Consider the following 22495-nt stretch of genomic DNA (forward strand, 5'->3'; position numbering starts at 1 on the left):
TGCTAGTAACAATTTTCTGAATTTTGTATAAGACTGAAAACATTCTGCACGTGAAAGTTTTATTTGGACGTTATCAACATTAATGTGCGTCACTTAATATGCAACTATTGTATAATATGCTTTTACGTGCGTTTAGCAGAACCTGCCACTTCCAAGAAAAGAGAGCACCAAATACGGAGTGGAAAGCAAATTAGAGCGCCTCCTCCCAGAATGCACTTCGTGGCCTAAAGGGTGGAGCGTGGCCAAACAAGAGCACTTCCCAGCATGCACCTGATTCCACCAGTTTCCCGAGAGCGCCCTGACAGGTAGAGAAGGTCAACGAGTTCGCCGTTTCCGGTGCGCGATGCAGGACGGGAATGCGAGTAGCGCTATTGGCTGGTGCCTACCCCGCTTTTCGGCGAGCTAGGCGGGCAGGAAGCTAAAGCGGCAGCCGAGACGGCTCGGCGGGACAGGAGGCCTCTCCTGGTAAGCGCTTTATGGACTGACCCGGTTTTCTCCGGGTCGGGGTGGTCCTCCGGCCGAGGCGGGCGTCAAAAAGGGATCGATTTAATGCGCGATTTGATGACGTAATAACGGCTCTGGAGACGGGGCCGCCGCTGGAATTGCGCTGGTCCATGCGCCGGCTTCTGTGGCGTCTTTCCGTTCGCGCCGGCCCGAGCAGGGACCTCCCGCTCCGTCCTGCTTTTGCCTTTAGGAGACACTTTCGCTTCTCGGCGCCCCTCAGCGGCTAGGCCTTCCGCTTGGCCCGCTTTCCGTGTTCATTGGCCCCTTTCGCTTCCTTTCTGTGCTGCCATTGGCTAACGCTGAAATGATTGACGGGCGTGCTGCCCCCAGTGAGGTCACATGCACTGAGCGATGCTTCTGAACTTGAGGGGCACGTGCGCTTCTGGGGACATCAGGGCTGCCAGGTCCTCTTAGGAGTTCCGAGAGAGAGTTCTTGCGTGGCATCTTAAACGCTAACAGAACTCATGTGAAGTAAACATTGGTTGACTGGAGTCTACTTTATCAGATGCGTGGTGTGAGCTTCACTTGGCAGATACACACACAAATAGAGAGGAAAAACAATGGTTAAAAGCAGCCATGAAGCGCAAGAGGTACAGCCTGTGATGCTCCTTGTACGTTTTCACTTACGCTGTTCAGTCAGTAAATGCTCTCAGAGCAGCTTCCAACGATTAATTAGACAGTTGCTACCTTCAAGCTTCGTTCTTTTAGACTCGACACAAGAGGCAAAAGGATTGGGAGGGAGGAGGAAAACAGCAAAACTCAGGTACCAGTGCTTCCTTTCGAAATGCTTATAAGTGTTCTTTCTGGCACTGAAGGGTAAAAGCTCTATGCTATTCTTTTCTGGTTCAGCTATGGAGCAAGGTTGGTCTTCTATCTGCCATAATCTCTCTGGGAGGTAGGGAGCCGTAGCCTGGAGGGTCACACTTGCTCAATGCCCTTGCAACTTGCGTATCAGCAATAAATCATCAGGTGGCTCAGATTCTTCCATGGTTTAAGATAATGGAAAACCAACATGGTGCCTTGGCAATTGTTGACTGTGGGAACTGTTCTCCAGGCTGGGCAAGCCTGCATGGATGGGCTCTCCCTTTGCTTGTCCCAGGCCTTAAACAGGGTCCAACCCTTTGCTATTTTTAAAATATAACTAATGATACAGAGATTCAAACATGGGACACTATGAGTTAAAACAGTTAAACGTATAATTAGTTCTTAGATTTCAAGCTATTTAGCACACAATTAGCCCATAACGTCTGGGTTCTGATTGGATTGTGTGTTATGAGGGCAGCAAAGTTACATTTGAATTGCATCACTGTGTTCTGTGGGTCTTACCAACACCAAATTACTCTCCCCAGTTTATCCCTCATTCTTGTATTATCAAAATAGTTCCAGGCTTTTAAGGTGTGTACAGGTATAGAATATTAATTTGTTTTAGGTTAGAGAACATAGCTATTTAGAATTCTTAAAAGCCAGGATTAAAACATGGTTTACTGTATTGTACCCTCTCTGGCTGTGGCTAGAAAAATACCTTGACTACAGGAAATATTAGTTCTGGTACCTTAGAATCTTAGCGTTTTGTACAGGATTGGCTCCAAACAACAAATCTGAGGCTGGCAATTCCTAATCTGAAATAACACCCTTTAGGTCCTCCCAAGAAGTTGTGATGCTCAGGTGGTCTTATTTATAGTCTGAATAAAAGGTAATACAGCAACTTTTACTGAAGCTAAACAAGAAAAACCTGAACCTGGTCAATATTTGAATGGAAAGTTGCCTGGAAGCCCTGTTCAGACAGCTTGAATTTCCATGATAAAGGAAAGATTGCATTTGATTATGGAGAAATTGTTTTTGGCCTTTACGTGCATGAGAGAAAGGAGAGTGTCCTGTGCAACCTTGCAGTGTGCTCCTAGCCAGCCCCCTCGGATGGATTGCTGAGCTTTTAAGCAGAATACTAATTTAGCTGGTGTCAGGGTTACTGTGACTACATAACCCCTAAATTGCTCTTTCTGTTGCTCTGTTTCCTTGTTTATAGAATAGGCAATATAAAAACACATTTCGTGTAAGGTAGCTAAAGGTGATTTTCCCCACTTAGTTTTGTTAATTGCTCCTAGTCGAAAGAGGAGATGAAGCCCTAAGCCAGTCTGTTGTGTGCAGGAAAATTTGACGAGCATTGAGAGGCAGGTGTGCATCAAATTCCTAAGGCAAAGAGCTCGATGCTGAAATCTTACTGTGAATAAGCTTCATGAAATAAAGTTATTTTTTAAAAATTCCCTGCTCCAGCAACCATTTTTCTTCCTCATTGCCATTACTTCTGGGCATCATTGGTTCTGATGAGAATGGTTTTTTCCTCCTCTCCCTTGTATGTTCTTATCACAAGGCTCATATTATCTTCACATGTCTTTGAGCTGCATTTTTGGATCACAAGTTTTCATTTGGTTGTAGCTTCGTAAGAAGGAAAGTACTATGTATCTTCTAATTTTATTCCTTATAATTGGTTGCATTTCTTATTTTGGGTGTCCATTAGTGACACTTACCCCGGCTAATTATTCACATGTATGGTTATGGACTCTAGAGTTCTCATTTTGATTCGTAATCTTTCTTTGTATTGATCTTTCAACACTAATTTTGACTGGTGATCTTTCCTAGACAAATCTAGCCATGGAAGCAGAAGAGACGATGGAATGCATTCAGGAATTTCCAGAACATTACAAAGTAATTTTGGACAGACTGAATGAACAGCGGGAACAAGATCAGTTTACAGACATCACTCTGATTGTAGATGGTATGTAGTTATGCAAACTGAGTCTCACGTATGCATATGATCCATAATTAGCTCACTGCCCAGGCCACTGAAGAGTTAAGTCCAGTTGGGTTTAATTGAAAAGAAAATGCCTTTGTGAGGAATGCTGTGTTGCTTACAAGACTCCTGGATGTTACAGACCTCTTGAGTCTATACCGATGAGGACAGAGGGCCGGCTTCTGAGGTCTCCTTGGACAGCAGCAGAGCTTTATGCCACTGTAGTTTTCTTCCCAGAATGGGGGCATTTTGGGGTAGCCGAGGATCCAAATGCTGCTTCTATCCCTTATTACCTCACTCCCAACAGTTTTTATGATTGTGGAATTTATTTCACAAGCTTCAATGTCAAAATAAAATCTGTGGTTGAAATTCTGCCTTCCTTCCTAAAACTTTTGATAGAACAGATTTGTGCACTTTCTTATAGTTTGTGTGTGTAGAAAGGGAACAGCAAAACACCTATTTTCCTCCCATCAGAAAGTTCAGATCAGAGTTCTGTCAATATGGTTTAAATATGTCAACTTAATATTTTAAATCAGAGAATACTTTATCTTTAGCCTTCAGTGTTTTACCCATCAAATATTAGTCAAATAATAGCATTGATCCATTATTGTAAGAAAAACTGAGCAAATGAAACACTGCTTATCAAGGTTAACAACTGTATTGAATGAATTCCAGAATATTATAAAGTGTACTTGAGACAACAGGACACCACCACCACTGGATCAACAACCCATTCAGAGGGTGGTGTGTGATAAACTGTTGGCAGTATCAAGGGCTGCTACCCAGCCTGCGCATTTGGAAGAGGCAGCCGAATTTCAAACAAAACGGCTCTGATTTGACATGTGTCTGGAACTGAGAATTCATCTGGGGAGGGTTAGATATCATGTGAATTGTATAAAAAAAGCTATAGCCTTGGTGAGTTCCAGTTGTTGTGGATTAGTAGTCCCCAGACCTTTTGGGACTGCTGCCCCCTTTTGTCTTGGACAATGACCCTGGCACTCTTGCACCTCTTTCTTGGCTCTACTGCAAATTTAAAACAAGGGGGTGATAGTGTCCACTTTGGGAGACACTATTACAGATGAATATTCCAAGTGTGTTATTGGATTTGGAAGAAATAGTCCAGTGTGCATTTCATTTACAATGAAGTAAATGTAAACTGTTTCTCAATACTGGAGGTCTTCACAGAGTTTACCCCCAACTTTTGTCACATGGGCTAACTTCTCTCACAGTTATATTCAGTGGCAACTGAATATTCTCAGTCCTTTGAAAGAAATTGGTGAGGGAGATGTTACCTCAGTTTTGTGATCATCTTTAATATCTACTCAAATTGATAGGTAGCTTAAACTCTAAAGTGAAATTTGGGGAGAAAGCCATTGAGAAATAGCTGGGGTTGGGGTGGTTCTGAATAGAAAATGAGGGGTTGCTGTTCTCAGACAAATTTTCACGCTGGCCTTTTCTTGGAAATACCAGCACTGTCTTGCTTTTACACCTAGTGTAAGGAAGAGACCCCTCCCTCCCAGGAGGTTTTGGTGGCAGCCACAAATAATGTGTTAAAATTTGCAGAACAGTAGACAGTAGCCTGTTCCTTATCTTGTCACTAAATAAGGCTGTATGCTAACATTATGTGGTGCTGGAGAAGACTCCTATGAGTACCTTGGACTGCAAGGAGATCAAACCAGACTGCTCTTTAGAAGGCCAGATCCTGAAGATGAAACTCAAATACTTTGGGCACCTAATGAGAAGGAAGGACTCACTGGAGAAGACCTTAAAGGTGGGAACAATTGACGGCAAAAGAAGAAGGGGACAGCAGAGAATGAGGTGGCTAGATGGAATCACTGAAGCAGTTGTGTGTGCTTAAGTGGACTCTGGGAGATGGTGGAGGACAGGAAGGCCTGGAGGAGTGTTGTCCATGGGGTTGCGATGGGTCGAATGTGACTTCACAACTAACAACAATAACATGCTAACATTATTTTTTCTTTATGCCTTTAGCATCTAGCACATGAGGTTTTATACCCAGATCTCTTCCTTTGTTTCAGGTCATCATTTTAAAGCTCATAAAGCTGTTCTCGCTGCCTGTAGCCAGTTTTTTCACAAATTCTTCCAGGACTTCACTCAGGAACCTCTGGTAGAGATAGAAGGTAATTGATACAACCTGATCCAGAGATCTTTTCTAAGAGAAGGACTGGTGGGGGCAGGGGATTGCTTTGTCTAGTTCTTCACTGGTCTACCCATTCTCGCAGGCAAAATCTCAGATGAGGTCTGCAAAATGATTTTGCTTGGTAAAGCTTAATTCCAGGCACTCATTCTCAGATTTTAGTCCTGCTATGTGGAACAGAGTGGAGTGATGTTACTATGTGCACAAAGGGCTTATAAATGTGGCTAACAATGGCCCTGACTGTTGCCAAGAACCTGTTCTTCTCCTAAAGGATGTTTTGGGGGTTCTTGTAATGCTTTGGGAGCAGAATGTGAGCAGGGATGTCTGAAAACAAGCCCCAGTACTCTGCTCCATCATGGAATGGCAGGCAGTGGAGGGGGCAGGTGAAGAAGCTAAGATGGGGCCTGCAGTTGTGCTGGACCTTGGTGGCCTTCTGAGTGCTCCCAAAGCCCAGTATAAGTGTCAGAACATTTCCAGCTTCACTTCCCTCGAAAGTTCAAACAAGTAGTTGGGGATACTCCTAGAACCTGGGTTGCATGTGGATAGCTAGGCCGCGATAGGTCGGACACAACTTCGCGACTAACAACACCTAGAACATGGCTGGGCACCTGTGTACCACCAACTGCTGCTATTCTTGAGATGATCAGATCAGTTCAGACCACAGTAACACATACCTTGGTTGCAACCTACCTTGGATTATTAAACGGGGCTAGCTTTTGAAGAGTGTTGGGGAACTTCACTTGGTCCAGAATGCAGCAGCAATGATAGTGGACGCTTACCGATGAAGATCACATTATCCCTCTTCTGCAAAAGCTGCACTTGGTTGCCACTTTATTTCTGGGCACAATTCAGTGGTTTGTGTCCAGGGTACCCAAGGGAGCATCTCCTTCCATACCAGCTGGTCCAGAACTATTAGAAAGGCTCTTTCCTATGCCCTATCCATAGAAACATAGAGCAAGTCAGAAGGGGTCTCCTGGGCCATCTAGTCCGACCTCCGGCACCAGCCAGCTCCACTCACAACATGCCCACCATGTGCATGTCCAGGCTGTCTTTGAACACCCTTACCGATGGGCCTCAACCACCTCTCGTGGAAGCCCATTCCACACCCTCAGGGCCCTAACTCAGAAAGTGCTTCCTGGTATCTAAATGGAACCTTGGCTCCCTGAGCTTTGCTCCGTTGGAGTGCGTCCTGCCTTCCTCTGCAGGGGAGAACAGGTCTCTACCCATCTCCGTGTGACATCCCCTCACATACCTGTTTGTCGCCAACATATCCCCTCTGAGTCTCCTCTTCTCCAGGCTGAAGAGACCCAGTTCCCTCAGTCTCACCTCATACGGCATCCCCTGCAAACCGGCCACCAACCTTGTGGCCCTACGCTGCACTGACTCCAACCTGGCTATATTCTTTCTGTAATGAGGGGCCCAAAACTGAGCACAATACTCCAGTTGCAGGTGCACCAGAGTCATATAGAGTGGTAGTAATACCTCTTTCGATCTAGAAGCCACACTTCTGGCTATGCAACCAAGGGTGGCGTTCGCCCTCTTGACCACCGCATCACACTGCTGACTCATGTTTAGCCTACAGTCAACCAGTACCCTGAGGTCCCTTTCACAAGTGCTGCTCTCCAGCCACTTGTCCCCTTACCTGTACGTATGACACCTATTCCTATGCCCCAAGTGCAAGACCTTGCACTTCTCCACATTGAACGCCATCCTGTTGTCTCCTGCCCACTTCCATAGTCTGTCCAGATCCTTTTGGATCTGGAGTACCTGCTCCTCAGTTGTGGCCACTGCTCCAGTTTTAGTGTCGTCTGCGAATTTGACCAGCAGACTGTTCACCCCTTCTTCCGTGTCATTTATGAAGAGATTAAACAGGATTGGCCCCAGGACAGAGCCCTGGGGTACCTCGCTTGTCACTGGCCGCCATCCCGATGATTCCCCACTAATGGTTACCTTCTGCTTTCGGTCAGTCAACATGCCCTAATCCACCGGACAGTGCTTTGGTGTATCCCAAAACAACTCAGTTTCTCTACCAGGATATCATGGGGCACTTTGTCAAAAGCCTTGCTGAAATCCAGGTATACCACATCCACTGCATCCCCTCCATCTAGTCATCTCAAAACCTTGTCATAGAATTCCACAAGGTTTGTCTGGCAGGGCCTGTTTTTGCGGAAGCTGTGTTGTGTGGCTGCCAGCCTCCCTTCCCTATCTAGCATCACTAGATCTCTCTCTATTATGAGCCTTTCCATTGTTTTTCCTGCAATGGACATAAGGCTAACAGGTCTGTAATTCCCCATGTCCCTTCTACTACCCTTTTTGAAAATTGGGACCACTGATGCCACCCTCCAGTCCTCTGGAACTTCGCCCGTTTTCCATAAGGCCCCAAAAATGGAGGCCAGCGGGCGTGAGAGAACCCCTGCCAACTCTCTCTCGGGTGTAACCTATCAGGGCCTGGCGCCTTTGTAATGTCCAATGCCCTGAGGAGCCCCTCGACTTCAAGGGGGGTGACTCTAATCTGTGCCCCTAAGTCCCCAGCCTCATCTAATCTCCTATGTGGATATCCCCCGTCCTGCTCTGGGGAGAACACAGAGGCAAAATAATCTTTTAGCATCTGTGCCTGTTCCCTCATATCAGTCACTGGATCTCCTTCCTCCTTATTTAGTGGTCCCACCACTTGTCTCCCCTTCCTCTTCCTATTTACATGCTGAAAAAAGCCCTTTTTGTTGCTCTTGATATATTTGGCAAGTCTCAGCTCGTAATCAGCCTTAGCCTTGTGAAGAATCCTTCTGCAATGGGCCTCCTCCTCCCGGTATACCCTTTCGTCTATTTCCCCCAGTACCCATTTCCTATGGAGATTCCTTTTTTGTTTAATCCCTCTAACCACCTCCTTTCGCATCCATGGCAGCGCTCTCCTCTGCCTCCCCACCTTACTAACTAGAGGTATCGTCAAGGCTTGCGCCTCCAAAACCTCCCTTTTGAGTGCCATCCACCCCTCCTCAACGCACTTACCTGCCAGTAACCTATCCCAGGCAACTTTCCCCAGTCTGGCCTTCAGTTGGCCAAAGTTGGCCCTCTTGAAGTATCCATGGACAAGGCATGACTGGTTGAGGTGTTCCTTGGTGGCTATAGAATCCTTGTTCTGTAAGGTTCATTTTGTCTCCTTTCTTAACTGCTTTTAACCTGTCTTTGTTGGACAAGCACTTTGTACCAGTAAGCATTTGTCTTGCAATGCAATTTTTTCTTGACTCTCTATATCTTTATCAGCTGAGCTGGTTTCCATTTTTATGCAGCTTTAAATTGATACCTTTTAGATTGATTTGTTCTTAATTGTAAGCCCTCAGCAATGCAAATAGGTTAGAAGGGAGTGGTGTGAGTTTTCTAAATTAATAAATGCAAATAACTGTATTTGAGAGAAGTATCCTGGCATATAAAATAGATTCTGCCTGTTTCATAGGTTGTCAGGGAACATCTTATCTACTTGGGAAATGATTTTAATCTGAAAAGAAAGGATGCATTGGTAGCAATTTCAGAGTAGAAATACCTTTTGGAAGTCCATTGATTTTGCTCTGGTTTTACTTGACTATGGTTTCAGACTGCAGAGTATGCCCAGGCTATCTTTTTCTTGCCTCTGGCAACTATACCTGTGCATCTGGAATTAGAAGACAGAGGTTCTGTTGTCTGAGAGGAAACAGTGATGGTTGCTTTGGACCCCACCAGCTTACTCCTTACTGCTGAAGCACTTAACCCAGTAGTGTTAGATTAAAAAGAATGGTGATCTTCAAAAATCTTTCACTGGTCAGTGAACTACTGAATAATGAAAATTGTGAAGGACTGCTCTGAAAACAGCTATGATGGAAGTCTAGAAATCTGGGTGGACCTCAGAAAATTGTTTCTTACCATTTCTGCTACATTAACAAAACAAGAAATCAACTACCTTTTACAGTCAGGGTCAAATATGAAAATAGACAAAGCTTTTTAACTTACCTTGATCTATTGCAGCTTTCCCAAATCAGGTGTCCTTCAGATATCTTAGACTAAAACTCCACCATCCCCCAGATCACACAGCCAGTTCTGCTCACTGCGGGATGATGGATGCTGTAGTCAAACAAATCTGAAGAGCACTAGACAGAGTGGGGGTGCTCTCTTGCCCTATAGAATTTGGACTCTTGTTCAGCGCTAGACTTTCTGACTGCAGTATCAGAAGTGTTTCTGCAAATGCTGAAAATACTTCTGGCTCTAGGAAGACAGAAAATAGACCAAGCTTCAGTTGTGGGACATTGGTCAATATCTAGCTTCACCACTTTCTAGTAATTTGAAGCTTGTTAGGTTTCTTTCAAATATAGGAACTGGCAACTATTTTTTAAAGCCAAGATACATGCTTGCAACCATTTGACCAAGATTAGTTTTGTTCTGACCATTATAAGTCCATATAAGCACTGTTGTTAATATATTTAAAAATAATTGCTTCTGGGTTGGGGTCTTGCTTGCCTGTTTGTTTGTAAACGTAAATTAGACCCATAAGGCTTAAAGCCAGCCTACTCCTGTCCAGGTGATCAGTGTGGAAGCCAGTGTTCCCACTTTGTGGCAGTTAAATAGAACTTCCCTTGTTCAAAGATGAAATATTTTTGATTACCACATGCTAGGAACAAACAACATGGAGTAGCCATATTCTAGCATTTTCTAACTAGCCAAGGGTGGAGGTGGAATGCTAGACTCAATGGTTTTGGGACTTAATCCTGCAAGGCAACTCTTACAAAAGAAATTAAATCTATACAAAGTACAGGAAGGTATCATTTTATCTTTTGCCTTCAATCAGGTGTAAGTAACATGGCATTTCGTCACTTAATTGAGTTCACGTACACTGCCAAGCTAATGGTCCAAGGGGAAGAGGAAGCAAATGATGTCTGGAAAGCAGCTGAATATCTTCAGATGTTAGAAGCCATTAAAGCCCTCGAAATCAGGTGAGGTTTTTTGGATGGCTGTATCTTAAAGAGGCATCTAAGAAATCTTCATACCAATCTAAGATGCTCCTTTTAGGTGGCTGCCTTCTCATTTATTTTCCAGGATCAAGAAAGACCCCTTTAACTTTTAAAATATTTCAGAGTTGACAGTACTGTCATCTGTGGTTCCTTTTCCCTGTCATACAGGGGAATTTGGCTTTACCACTGAAAGGGCACTTGGTCGGTGCCCACAACGAATCCTCACTCCCAAATGTGAGTGAGTGTGTCTGCATGTTTGTGTAACAGTCACAAGCTTGACTATAACTTTAAAGATAATGTACACTTCAGAAATATTTGCTATATTCCCAGAAAAAATGCTAGGATTTGGCTCTAAATATAATTGGAGCAAAGAGAAGGCTCATTGAGGAGATTAAATACATTTAGGCCATGCTGTGAGGCAGGCAGCTGACGGTTGTCTCTTTCTTTGGATAGTTTTGCTCTTTAAGTAGAAGCCTACATAAGGTGAATAGCATGCATTACAGTGTCCTATATATTCAGTGTATATATACTCCATCAAAGCTCAGCTATTATGAATAAGCAACTCATGACTGGGGGTTCTTGAGGCTTGCTATATCATCCAAATGCAGGCTGCAGCAGTTATATGAAGGTTTCAACCCCCAAATAATTACAACAGACCATTTTGTTGTTCATACGGGTCCAAAATGCCATGTGGTAGGGACAGAAGAGAGCCTGTGACCCTCTGGATGTTGAGTTTCAGTTCCCATCATTTTTGACCACTGGCCATTCTTGCTGTGGCTATTGAACTCAGCCACGCCTGGAGAACCAAAGGTTCCCTATTCTTGTGGTAGTGGTAGGGACTGGTGTACAGTTTTGAGATGTCTAGACTAGAATTGTGGCAAAAGCCTAATACTACATTTGACTTCTGCAAAATGAAGCAATTATATAGTTCTTATTCAGAGAAGATTTATTCTGAATGAGCTGAGCAGGATGTAATTGATCACAGGTGGACTGACTTGACAAAGAAATAGCTAGGATATTTTAATTTGGAGGTTCAGATTTGCACTATTTCAACTGTATGGGTCCAGGGGTTAAAACATACCCTGAAATAACCAGATGAATAAAGGTAATTAAAAAAGAATGGTTTAATAAGAATAATGTGGCTTGCCAAGGAATTTTTTTTAACGTTGACATGAAGGGGTTAGAATAGAATAGCAGTTGAGTTGGAATGCCATTGAGGCCTATAAGGCCTTTAAGTCCAGTCCTGCTTCACTTCCACTTTATTTATTTATTTATGTAAAACTTTTACATGCCATCCTTGTGTAAAACATCGCAGGATGGTTTACAGCACATAAGTCACCAACATGCTATCTCCATGCATAGCTGCACAGGTTGAATAATGCTGGGGGCTGTAGAACTATGTTTTGTCTAAACATGCATAGAATTGTGCCGTTAGACTGAAAGAGGCAAAGGGAAACCATTGCACAAACAGGGAAGAAAACATGAAAGCATAAGTGAGATCAGGGAACAAAGAAAGCTGTGTTTGGGCACAATGGAGAGATCCACTGATTAGAAGAAGTGTTAATTGGACATAGAAGTCTGAGAGGAGGAGGGAGGTAACCAGTAACATGAATGACTGGATGAACAGGTTTGAGACTGATGCAGAACACACAGGAAGCTAGGGCAGAGATGTTAGTGGGCATGGATGAGAAGAATATTTCAGCCATCTGTTTTAGATCGTATTGTGGACCTAATCGAATAACCTATCTCGCATTCTAGTTTCAATGGAAATTCCTTATAATACGAACTTAGAATCAGTGTGGACATTCGTTTTCTAATTGCTTAACCATGGTAAAGAATTAGGAACAGTCCATAAAATGAAGTATTGCTTCTTCTATACCCTTTCCTTTGGGAACATACATTATTGCAACTTGGGTTATCTGTGACTAACTGTTAAACTGTTAACAGCAGCAGACCTAGTGTATCTTGCTTCTTGCTTTATCCCAATATTTGTGACCAAGTTGACTGGTTTTGGATCTTCACTGTGTCCCTCACCATTTTTTCCAGGAACAAAGAAAATTCATTGCCACTTGAATCGAATCAGGCACAGGATAAAAATAAAGCCAAAAAAAGGAAGATCGCAGAGACCTCCAATGTTATTACAGAAACACTGCCTTGTGCAGAATCTGAACCAGTTGAAATTGAGGTGGAGATTGCAGAGGGAGCTATTGATGTGGAAGAAAATAACATTGAAGCACTTGAGGAGGATGCTTCTGCTGAACAGTCTATAAAGTATATACAGACCACGGATTCTTCAGATGAGTCTGCATTGGCTCTTCTGGCTGATATTACCAGCAAATTTCGCCATGGGGAGAGAAAAAGCGAAATTCAGGAGGAAGGCGACAGCATATCTGATCCAATGGGCAAACAGATGGAAGGCATTGAGATCATGGAGCTTCAGCTGTCGCATGTGAACAACCTGTTCCACTGTGAAAAGTGCAACCGTACATTTAAACTGTTTTACCACTTTAAGGAACACATGAAAACGCACTCCACTGAGAGTTACAAGTGTGACCTATGCAACAAAAGGTACTTGCGTGAGAGTGCACTGAAGCAGCACCTTACCTGTTACCACCTCGATGAAGCTGGAGCCAATAAGAAACAAAGACCTGGCAAAAAAATACATGTCTGCCAGTACTGTGATAAACAATTTGACCACTTTGGACATTTTAAAGAACATCTTCGGAAACACACAGGTAACTGCAGTTTCCCCCTTATCCTGGAATTCTTGCCTCAGCACTGTAGCCATGTTCACAGAGAACACTAAACCATGGTTTAGCACTGTGTAAATGAACAGAAGCAACTACAGACAGCCTTCAGTTCATGTTCTGCTCCTTCCCTTCAGCCACGTGGCCAGGAGGAGGTACTGGGGGAAGCCCTTGTTTGAGTTGTCTGGAGTAGCATACTGGTTAAAATGAACTATGGTTTCAAAACAAGCAAGCATTAAACTGTACTTTCTGAACCTGGGCAGTTGGAACTCACCTTAGTGAATGTTAAACATATTTATATTGTGTATTGTAACCTTTCCTAATGTGGTGCCCTCCACATGTGTTGAATTACAATGCCCAGCATCCCCTAGCAAGCACGGCATATTGTTTCTTGTCATATCCACAGCCAGAATTGTTGCAAGACAGGCAGCCCAGAATTATAGTCCAAGAACAAACTACAGGTTGTAACTCTGAGCTGTTTCTCTTCCTCAAGTTGTCCACAATTCTAGGTTTGGATGTCACACCAAACAATCCGCAGCTAGAATATCCACATAGTGGATATTCCCCAGGGCCTTTTCCAGAAGGTGGTGTGTGGGGAATACAGATCAGCCTCATGAATTATCCAGCACGGAGTTTCATAGGGTCTCTTCTATCCCCCATGCTGTTTAACATTGACATGACACTGCTGAGTGGGGTCCTTCGGAGTTCGGAGTATGTTGCCACTGGTATGCTGATGGCACATAGCTCTATTTCTCCTTTTCATCTTCAGCAGGTGAGGCTGTGGATGTGCCAAACTGGTGCCTGCCTCTGAGAATGGACTGGCTGAGGGCTGACAAACTGAAACTCAGTCCAGGCCATACTGGGGGGTGGTTCTCTTGACTGGATGGCAGGCATTCAACCTGTTTTAGAAGAGGTTGCATTAACTCTAAAGGAGTAGGTGCACAGCTTCAGAGTGCTCCTTGATCTGTCTTTGTCAGTTTAGGATCAAGTGGCATCAGTGGCTTGGAGTAACTTCTACTAGCTTTGGCTGGTGGTCAAGGTATGCCCCCATATGGATAGAGAGAGCCTGGTTTCAGTAATCCATATTCTGGTAATCTTTAAATTAGATCACTGCAACCCACTGTATGTGGGGCTGCCTTTGAAGACAGCTCAGAAGCTGCAGTTGGTGCAGAATGTGGCGGCCAGATTAATAACTGGGGCCTGTATGCACTGGGTCCAAATTAAGGTGCTGGCGTTAACCTATAAAGCTCTACATAGTTTAGGGCCGGACCTAATGGAATTCCTCTCTCACTGCAATCAAGCTGGACACTATGCTCAGTCTCTGGGGTCTTCCTCCTAGTGCAAACTCCATGGGAAGCTCACAGGGTAGCAACAAGGTGGCGGGGGGGGGGCTTTTCTGTGGTGGCCCACCATCTTTGGAACAACCTCCCTGTACCAAACTTGCCATCTCTTCAGTGCTAGGTCAAAACATCAGTTTATGTGGAAGCCTTTAAAGATCTCCTTGGTTATCCAGGGGTCTGAATGGATTATTCAGATGTTTCCTTTTGGGGTCTTTTTACTGTTTTTTAAAACCTATTTTAAATTCATGTTAACATTGCAGTTTTTATGACATTTGTATTTGGACAACCACATGTTGGGGATTACATGAGCAGAGCCAGCTGGAGCCAGGGGTCAGACTAGATGACCCAGGAGGCTGCTTCTGACTCACTTTGTTTCTGTTTCTTGTATTCCATTGTTTTATTTTATACATTGTTGTAAACTGCCCAGAGAGCTTTGGCCATGGGACAGTATAGAAATGAAAATAATAATCATCATCATCATCATCCTCATCATAAGTGTTTAGTCCAGCAGGAATGGGTAGCCTGTCAGAAGCCAGCACATTTCCTTTCTGCCACTTGTTTGCAACTAACCAGGGTTCAAAGGAACCCTGATTGTCCATGCTATGAAAATCAGTTCTGTCTTCTAAGTTTGCCAGGGAGCACAGCTAAGGAATGATGTGTTGCCTGACTTGCGCAGGCATTTCGATAAGGACAGAAGCAGACTGCTGTTCCACTCTCATCCAAGCTCTGTGCAAGTGAGAGCCCAAAGAGATCACTGGGGGTCCACTCACCAGGGGACATGCCTGGTGTAAGTAGCTCCATCTGGAACATTCAGAATGCCCAGATGGTATTTTAATAAGCTGAAGTTAGTCTGAGGCAGTTACTCATTCTTAAGAGAGAGTTTTTGGAATCTAGAGGCAAGTTTTGTCCCAGTGCTTGATTCCCCCTGTCTCTCTATATTGTAGCTTTCCTTTCTATGCACCCAAAATCAAATCAGTGGAATCGCTAAGGGAGCGAGCATTTGGCCCCTAGATAGCATTTGAGGATCTTGGAATATTCTGGATCCCCATACCTGTGGTCGGAGACAGCGCACCAGCCCTGGAACTCTAACTCCGCCGCCCCCCCACCAAGTAAGGAAGGGTCCATGTCAGCTGTTCCTTAAAGTTGGGAAAGTGACCTTGGTGAAGCAGAAAGGGGGGTGCACTTGCAGGTGAGGAGGGAGTCCTCCCAAGCCTCCTTCCTTTCCAAAATGCTGACAGGCAAAAAGTCCCTCTAATGAAAATGCAGGGCACAAGGACAGCGAGGGGTGATTGCTTTTATGCCTGTCTAGTGACAGCATCTCGAAAAGAGGAAAGGAGGTTGGAGAGGCATCAGGGTAGCTTGTATCCAAACTTCTCCAATTTATTCCCCTCCCTGCCTCTCTGTTTTACTGCCATGAGGGTTCCCTTTCTGCTCTACATAGGATGACTGTAATCCTCCAATTTTATAGGATTGTACCCTAAGTGCTTAAAATCACACATGAAATACAGATGCAACCTAACAGGAATATTATTAAGATACATATATCCTTACATAAGGGAAGAAAGGCCCATAATGTGTTAAAACATAATTCAAACAGTCACCTAAAGCCTAAAATTTTCTCCCCAAAGGAAGGAACTTCGTGTTTCTGGAAGCCTTGAATCAGAAATTAAACTGATTTTAGTCTTATTCACTCACTCTAGTGAGGTCATCATGATGAAGATATACAAATGAAGTTGTCACGCTTGTCTACATAAATGTGTGCGATGCCTGACCTTGTGAATGCTTAAGCACATCAACACTGCTGCATTGCAGAATGAATTTATGAACATAGATTGGGCCAGGAGGCAATAAGGCATGATCTTAACCATTCCTGCATAGTAATCTGGGCCTGTGAGTGGCAGCAATCAGATAGGAAGGTTTGATGGCTTTACCATGTCAAAACAGTCATAAAGGCACAAAAGCACTGCTTGGCTAGATCAGACCAAGTAGGCAACTTTGACTGCAAAACTGTACAACACAATCCCAGTCTTGTATTGCGTGTTGCTTTTGCAGTGCACGGAGCTACAGCTACATAGGAAGATTTGGGTGGTGGGCCAGTCAAGTCTTCTTGCTCCTGAATTTTCTGTTGCTACAGCAAGGGCCTCAAATTCATCAATGTTCAGTAATACCAGAGTAGGTCTTAGGACTAGCTCTAGCTATTAGAATGTACAGGCTTTCAAACAATCCAGGTACTCATTTGTGTATCACCAAAATTCTGGGTTGTCTCTACCTTGGCAAACCAGAATTGGAATCCAGGGTTTGTTCCAGGAGCATCCTTGGGTTATTTAGCTGCTCCTTCTCAAACATAGAGGCAAGTGGGAGCAATTGAGGCACATGAACTAGCATGCCAGCTTGCCCAAAGTCAATAAAACCCAAGGATTTTAAAGAAATTGTTAGCCCTTGGGCATGGTGGAAGTCACTTCATATTCTACCTTATTTTGCATGCTTGCTTCCAGCCAACCCTTGAGGACGGGTATTTCACTGGCTAATACTCAAGAAAGAATCTACATTTTAGAGAGAATTTAATAACTGAGGATGTTTCCTTGCTTGTGAATGAAGCAACCTACAGGGCTCATCTTGCTAGACAGAATGCTGTTCCTGCACAATTTCTCTGAAGCTAATCCTGGTCTTTAAACTACATTCTGATTCTTTTACTTTGACAGTACTTAGAAAATCTGCACTGTTCCATTTAAATGGTGACGTTTTTAACAATAAATGGTTGAAATCAGGTTGAATCAGTCTGTCATTTTCCAAAAATGCTTGTATTTGCCTTGATAGGTGAGAAACCATTTGAGTGTCCAAACTGCCATGAACGTTTTGCTCGGAATAGCACACTCAAATGTCACTTGACAGCTTGCCAATCTGGTGCTGGTGCTAAAAAGGGACGGAAGAAACTTTATGAATGTCAGGTATGTTACAAACAAAAACACAAGTGGGTTTTGTACATGACGTGTGGAAGAGAGTGTGTCAAGATGATACTGTCACTGCTGTCATTTTCTCTGAGAATTTTAATTCTGCTGTTTGAACGCGCCACAGAATGTCTAGATAGTGGAGTAAGAGATTGTAAACCCAGTTCACACATCTTGCTACTGAGATAACCCTCTATTTCTCTCTGTAGCCCTCTAAGCAACACCTCTTTTAATGTCCTCCAGCAACGTTAAACTTTTATTTGATGGTTTAGAAAGGGGAGAGATTATGTATGAGTATGAAGGGGATAGGACCATACAGTGTCCCAGCCTTTCCAGGATATCCAGTAGTAGGGACTGTATCAACAACTGCTATATCACTTTCTCCTTTTGATGTGGTCCTTCTCTGAGAAAATGGCAGAGGAGGTGGGGAAGGAGACATCATTCATGGGGAAAGACTGGCAGCACCTCTACTGCTCCTTTGGGTATTCACTCCAGTGACATTCCGTATAGGGCTTGGCAATTAATTTGAATTCACTTGCAAGTCCTCTGTATAATAAGTCTATGACTGAATTTCTGTTAAAATATCTTCATATTTTTTTCCGGGTTAGCAAGCCTTAAGGCAGCAATGGGCGACTTGTGGCCCTGCAGATGTTTTGGCCTACAGCTTCTCTCTTCCTTCCCCTTTGCCAGCATAGCCAGTGCCTTTCAGTCTTGTCTCCCATTGTTGGATAAGACTATACAAGGTACCCATTTGACCTGAGAGTGGGAATGGCTACGGTTTCCCTTGGGTGGGTTCGAGTCATTGGCCTGCCTTCACAGACAGACATACTGGCCGGCTGTGCTTCAAGGACAGTTTAGCCATGTCAGCCATCTCAGGCATTCACACAACTCAATAAGCTATGGTGGCTTATAAACAAGAGACAACGTGTCATGTTTTCTGAACTCAGTAAGAGTGATCCTATGTTTTTAATCTCGGCACTTAAATATGGCACTGAAATTTAGAGTAAAATCTGTAGATAACTTTGTTTTCCAAGCTGAATTTGTATTTGCTTTATTTCTGATACTTACATATATATCAGCAGATTTGGTTCCAGGGTGATTTACAATATTAAAACATAAGCCAACCGAGCAATTTGTAAGATTTTAAATCCCTAGAGAATTTTTTAAAAAATGTCTGACATCCACAAAAATTAGGTAGGCATCAGGCAAGCTTTCCTGGAGAGGGTGTTCCATAGAGCAACACAACTGGAAAGGCACTAGCTTTTAGTCTAAAAGGAGCTAAATTTATGGGGTCAGATGTTATAAGGAAGGAGCATAATGATAGTGTTACATCATTTGATGGTGATACCAGCTACAATGAAGGAATGTAGCCTCCTGCAGTATATATGGTTGGCTGAGGGTTTAAGGATGTAGACCAAACTAACAGAATGATCAGAAAATGCATAATGAACTTTGGCTTGTTCTCCTGAGCTTGTTGTATCTTGTTCTTTCAGGTCTGCAACAGTGTATTTAACAGCTGGGATCAATTCAAGGATCACTTGGTGATACACACAGGTGACAAACCCAACCACTGTACCCTGTGTGATGTCTGGTTCATGCAAGGCAGTGAACTGCGGAGGCACTTGCAAGAAATTCACAACATTTCAGAGCGGATAGTGACTGATGACATTCTTCCAGTGGACAGTGATCCAGTGGCGTCCATGACTATCATAGAGCAAGTGGAGCAAGTCCACATGTTGCCCGTAATTCAGGTCCAGATGGATCCAGCACAAGTGACAGTAGAGCAGGTGCACCCAGATTTGATACAGAATAATCAAGTGAAAAATGAACAAATAGCAGAGCTGCAAGAGCAGGTGGAGATCAGCTACTTGGAAGTGGAGCACATTCAGACTGAACAAGGCACTGAAGTGCATATGGAGGAGTTAGATGTGGACCATGTGAACCAGTTACAGATGGAAGAGGTTCATGCACAGCTTATAGAAGAAGCTGAACTAGAGCAGGTGGAATCAGGACATGTGGAGCAAGGAGAAATGGAAGCAGGTGTTTCTGTCCCTGTGGAAGAGGCAAAGGTTCCTGCAACAGATCATGAAGAAGCTGATGATTTAAAAACTCAGCCAATAGTGGATATGCAAGAGGAAAATGTGGAGACCTAGGAAATGTTGACTGTGCTGCCTGTGATCTGGAAAATGTCATACCAAATTATTTTTGTTAATTTTCTCATTTGACTTTTGCACCACAAATAGATGGCTCTCTTGAACCTTGGTGAAGTGGACAAGTGGACCAAAGTTAGGAGATTTGATAAAACTGCCCTTCTAGTGCATATGGTAAAAAGTCCCCCTTTGGTTGTTTTTAAAAAAGCAAAACAAAACATGGAACAAAGTATATTCTACAGACAGACAGCTTTGTGTGAAGTTTAATTGTAGAGTTTTGCTAGATTGTACCAGTAGGTTATACAGTTTGTCATTGTGAGAAACTTCTGAAGCTAGTTCTGTTTTCTTTTCAGAATATGAGTTTAGTGTTTTAAAGGTTCCAACATTCAGATGGATTATCTAAGGACAGTTGGGTGATCGGCTAAAAAAAAAAAAAAAAAAAACCACAGGTAACTCTCTCTTCCCCTGCCCTTTCTTATTTTGCAGTAGCTCCAATCTTTGCTTTATTTATGTTCTTAAATTTAACCACTGTCGTCTTAAGCCTAGAAATCGAATTGGGATGAAGGTAGAGCATGCTAAGAGTTTGTTTTTTAAAAGGAAAAACCCTTGTGCCTTCTCAAACTAAGTAATTAAACTTCCACAAAGCTTTTAGGATATTTACAAAGCTAATGCAAAACAGTGTAGATAGTGCTGTATAATGCTTTGAAATTTTGCTACCAGGTGTTTTTTTTCTGGCATTAAAATAAACTTAGATTGGGGAAAGGAAATGGATTGAACACTGGCAGTTTCTTTTTTTATTTAAAGGGCCAATTATAATACAAAAAAATTAGCTGAATCTGTAGCAAGGTATGAATTGGCTGAAAGGTTGCACTGGCATCTTATCACCAGAATTTTATTTTTTAGAAAAAAGGTACATTTTATATTTTAAGGAAAAAAAAGCATTAAAATACAAAGTAAATGTGTCTACTCAATGCATCAGGCTACTGTTTTATTATTTAACTTTTTGACCCTTTACAGAAAGATCTTATGCTTAAAAGATTGGGGGGGAAATCAAAAGCCATAGGTATGAGTGTTTTAACTGTGGATTTATAAGAGTAGGAGTGTAAATATTTTAATCAGTATTATTGGAAAATAAAACAGTACCACTTACAAGTTTTCCATTAATGCAGTATTATTTGAGTCTTCTAGAATACAAATTTGTAAGCATATTTCACATGTTTTCTTCATTTTAAGGAAACCCAAAGCAGCTAAGGGCTTCATTCTACAGTGACAAAGACAATGGTACTAAATAGAGTATCAGAAGACAACAATATGAGAAAACTATCTAACAATAAAAATCCTACCATAATAAATCTATAAAGAGATTTTAAATTCAGGACTGAAACTGGCATCAGTTCAAAATGCAAACTTCTAAACATATCAGACAAGGAATAATTAAGACCACATTTCAACCAAAAATACACATTTATATTCCACTCCAGCGGCCGATATATTAAACCATTTGGACATACTTTGAAAAGAGATAAATTCACCCTAGATCCAGCAAAAACTAAGGACAAAGAAATAGGCGCAGCACAACCAATCAGTACAAGAACTGCAGGCATTCTGCACTGTTCTTACTTTGCATGTACCAGTCAGCCAGAGCTGGTTGGCTTTGGTGGTCCTGTGACTTTATAGCTCAGCCTGGAGACTGCTCACAAGGCAGTTACCAGACATGATGGTCCAGGCAGGCCTACATGAGAGTCTTCTAGTCCTCAAGAGTACAATGACAGACAATATGAGGGGGCGGCAGATGGCATATACCGTCAACTGCTCCCTCACTGACACAGTCGCCGAGTTCAGTCACTGAGTCATAAACGTTAATCCAGGGGTCCTCAAACTTTCAGTGGGGCCAGTTGAAAGGTGCCCGCGGTGGGCCTGGGCCACCAAGCAGTGCCAGCAGGGGGCGGGAGCGGGGGCGGGGTGAGGCAGCAACTTGCTCACACGAAGATCATTTTCTCCGAGTGAGTCCAAAACAATCTCCGCACAAGCAAGCCACCGCCTCGCCGCACGTGCGCGGCGAGTCCAAAACCTCTGAGGCAGGCCGGATAAATGGGCATGGCAGGCCGGATCTGGCCCGCAGGCCACAGTTTGAGGACCCATGCATTAATCACTACAGGGGATTACAACCAATCCAGCTCCTGGATTAGCATGCCTTTCTAAGATAACATGTTTTCAGCCTGTCATTGCTGACCCAAAGCCATTTTGTTGCCTGAAGGGTGCCCCAATCCTCTCCCCTGCCAGGGCCAGTGCTAGGTGTGGTCCTCTAGCTATTGTTGAACTCAGGGCCGTCTTAACGCATGGGCCTGATGGGCACTTGCCCGTGAGCCCCATACTAATCTGTGTATGTTAACCCTTGGAAAATGGGAAAACTTCCAAAATTAACAGTAGTTGTAGTTGTCGTAGGGGCCCCAGTACACACTGCTTTGCCCAGGGCCCATAATGCTGCAAAGACTGCCCTGGTTGAACTCTAATTCCTATTGGCTGTGCTGGTTTAAGCTGCTGGAAGTTGGAGTCTAGCAATATCCAGAGCATCACAGATCCTGGTTTAAACAGACTTAGTGTGAGAATCAGACACACATTCCTGCATTCATCTCTCTCTCTCATGTTGTTGTTAGTTGCAAAGTTGCGTCCGACCCGTCGCGACCCCATGGACAACATTCCTCCAGGCCTCCCTGTCCTCCACCATCCCCCGGAGTCCACTTAAGCTCACACTGACTGCTTTGGTGACTCCATCCAGCCACCTAATTCTCAGCTGTCCCCTTCTTTGGCCATCTATTGTTCCCAGCATCAGGGTCTTCTCCAGGGAGTCCTTCCTTTTCATTAGGTGACCAAAGTATTTGAGTTT

The 22495-nt window shown here is 43.5% G+C and overlaps 1 protein-coding gene across 4 annotated transcripts; it reads left to right on the forward strand.

The window, feature by feature from the left end:
• Positions 1-274: 274 nt before the first annotated feature.
• On the forward strand, positions 275-20760 carry ZNF131 (zinc finger protein 131). 4 transcript variants are annotated; one of them, XM_044446520.1, is made up of 7 exons: positions 275-465; positions 3142-3277; positions 5329-5430; positions 10261-10405; positions 12470-13158; positions 17328-17458; positions 18952-20760. In XM_044446520.1, the coding sequence occupies exons 2-7, from the start codon at positions 3154-3156 to the stop codon at positions 19609-19611; spliced, it is 1851 nt and encodes a 616-aa protein (XP_044302455.1). In that variant the 5' UTR covers positions 275-465; positions 3142-3153; the 3' UTR covers positions 19612-20760. The 4 variants fall into 4 exon arrangements, with proteins under 4 accessions (XP_044302455.1, XP_044302453.1, XP_044302454.1 ...); XM_044446518.1 differs by lacking the exon at positions 275-465 and adding an exon at positions 672-1115; XM_044446519.1 differs by lacking the exon at positions 275-465 and adding an exon at positions 672-1094.
• Positions 20761-22495: the final 1735 nt, after the last annotated feature.

The sequence above is a fragment of the Varanus komodoensis genome, unplaced genomic scaffold (genome assembly GCF_004798865.1).
Source record: "Varanus komodoensis strain SLA01 unplaced genomic scaffold, ASM479886v1 scaffold5, whole genome shotgun sequence".
In the NCBI taxonomy this organism is placed as follows: domain Eukaryota; kingdom Metazoa; phylum Chordata; class Lepidosauria; order Squamata; family Varanidae; genus Varanus; species Varanus komodoensis.

Bases quoted from the DNA above. Each gene is read 5' to 3' on its own strand.
- ZNF131 (XM_044446518.1), top strand. From the start codon at position 1,065: ATGGTTAAAAGCAGCCATGAAGCGCAAGAGGTACAGCCTGTGATGCTC. The intron at 3,278-5,328 runs GTATGTAGTTAT...CCTTTGTTTCAG, and splicing joins CATCACTCTGATTGTAGATG to GTCATCATTTTAAAGCTCAT. The intron at 10,406-12,469 runs GTGAGGTTTTTT...CATTTTTTCCAG, and splicing joins ATTAAAGCCCTCGAAATCAG to GAACAAAGAAAATTCATTGC.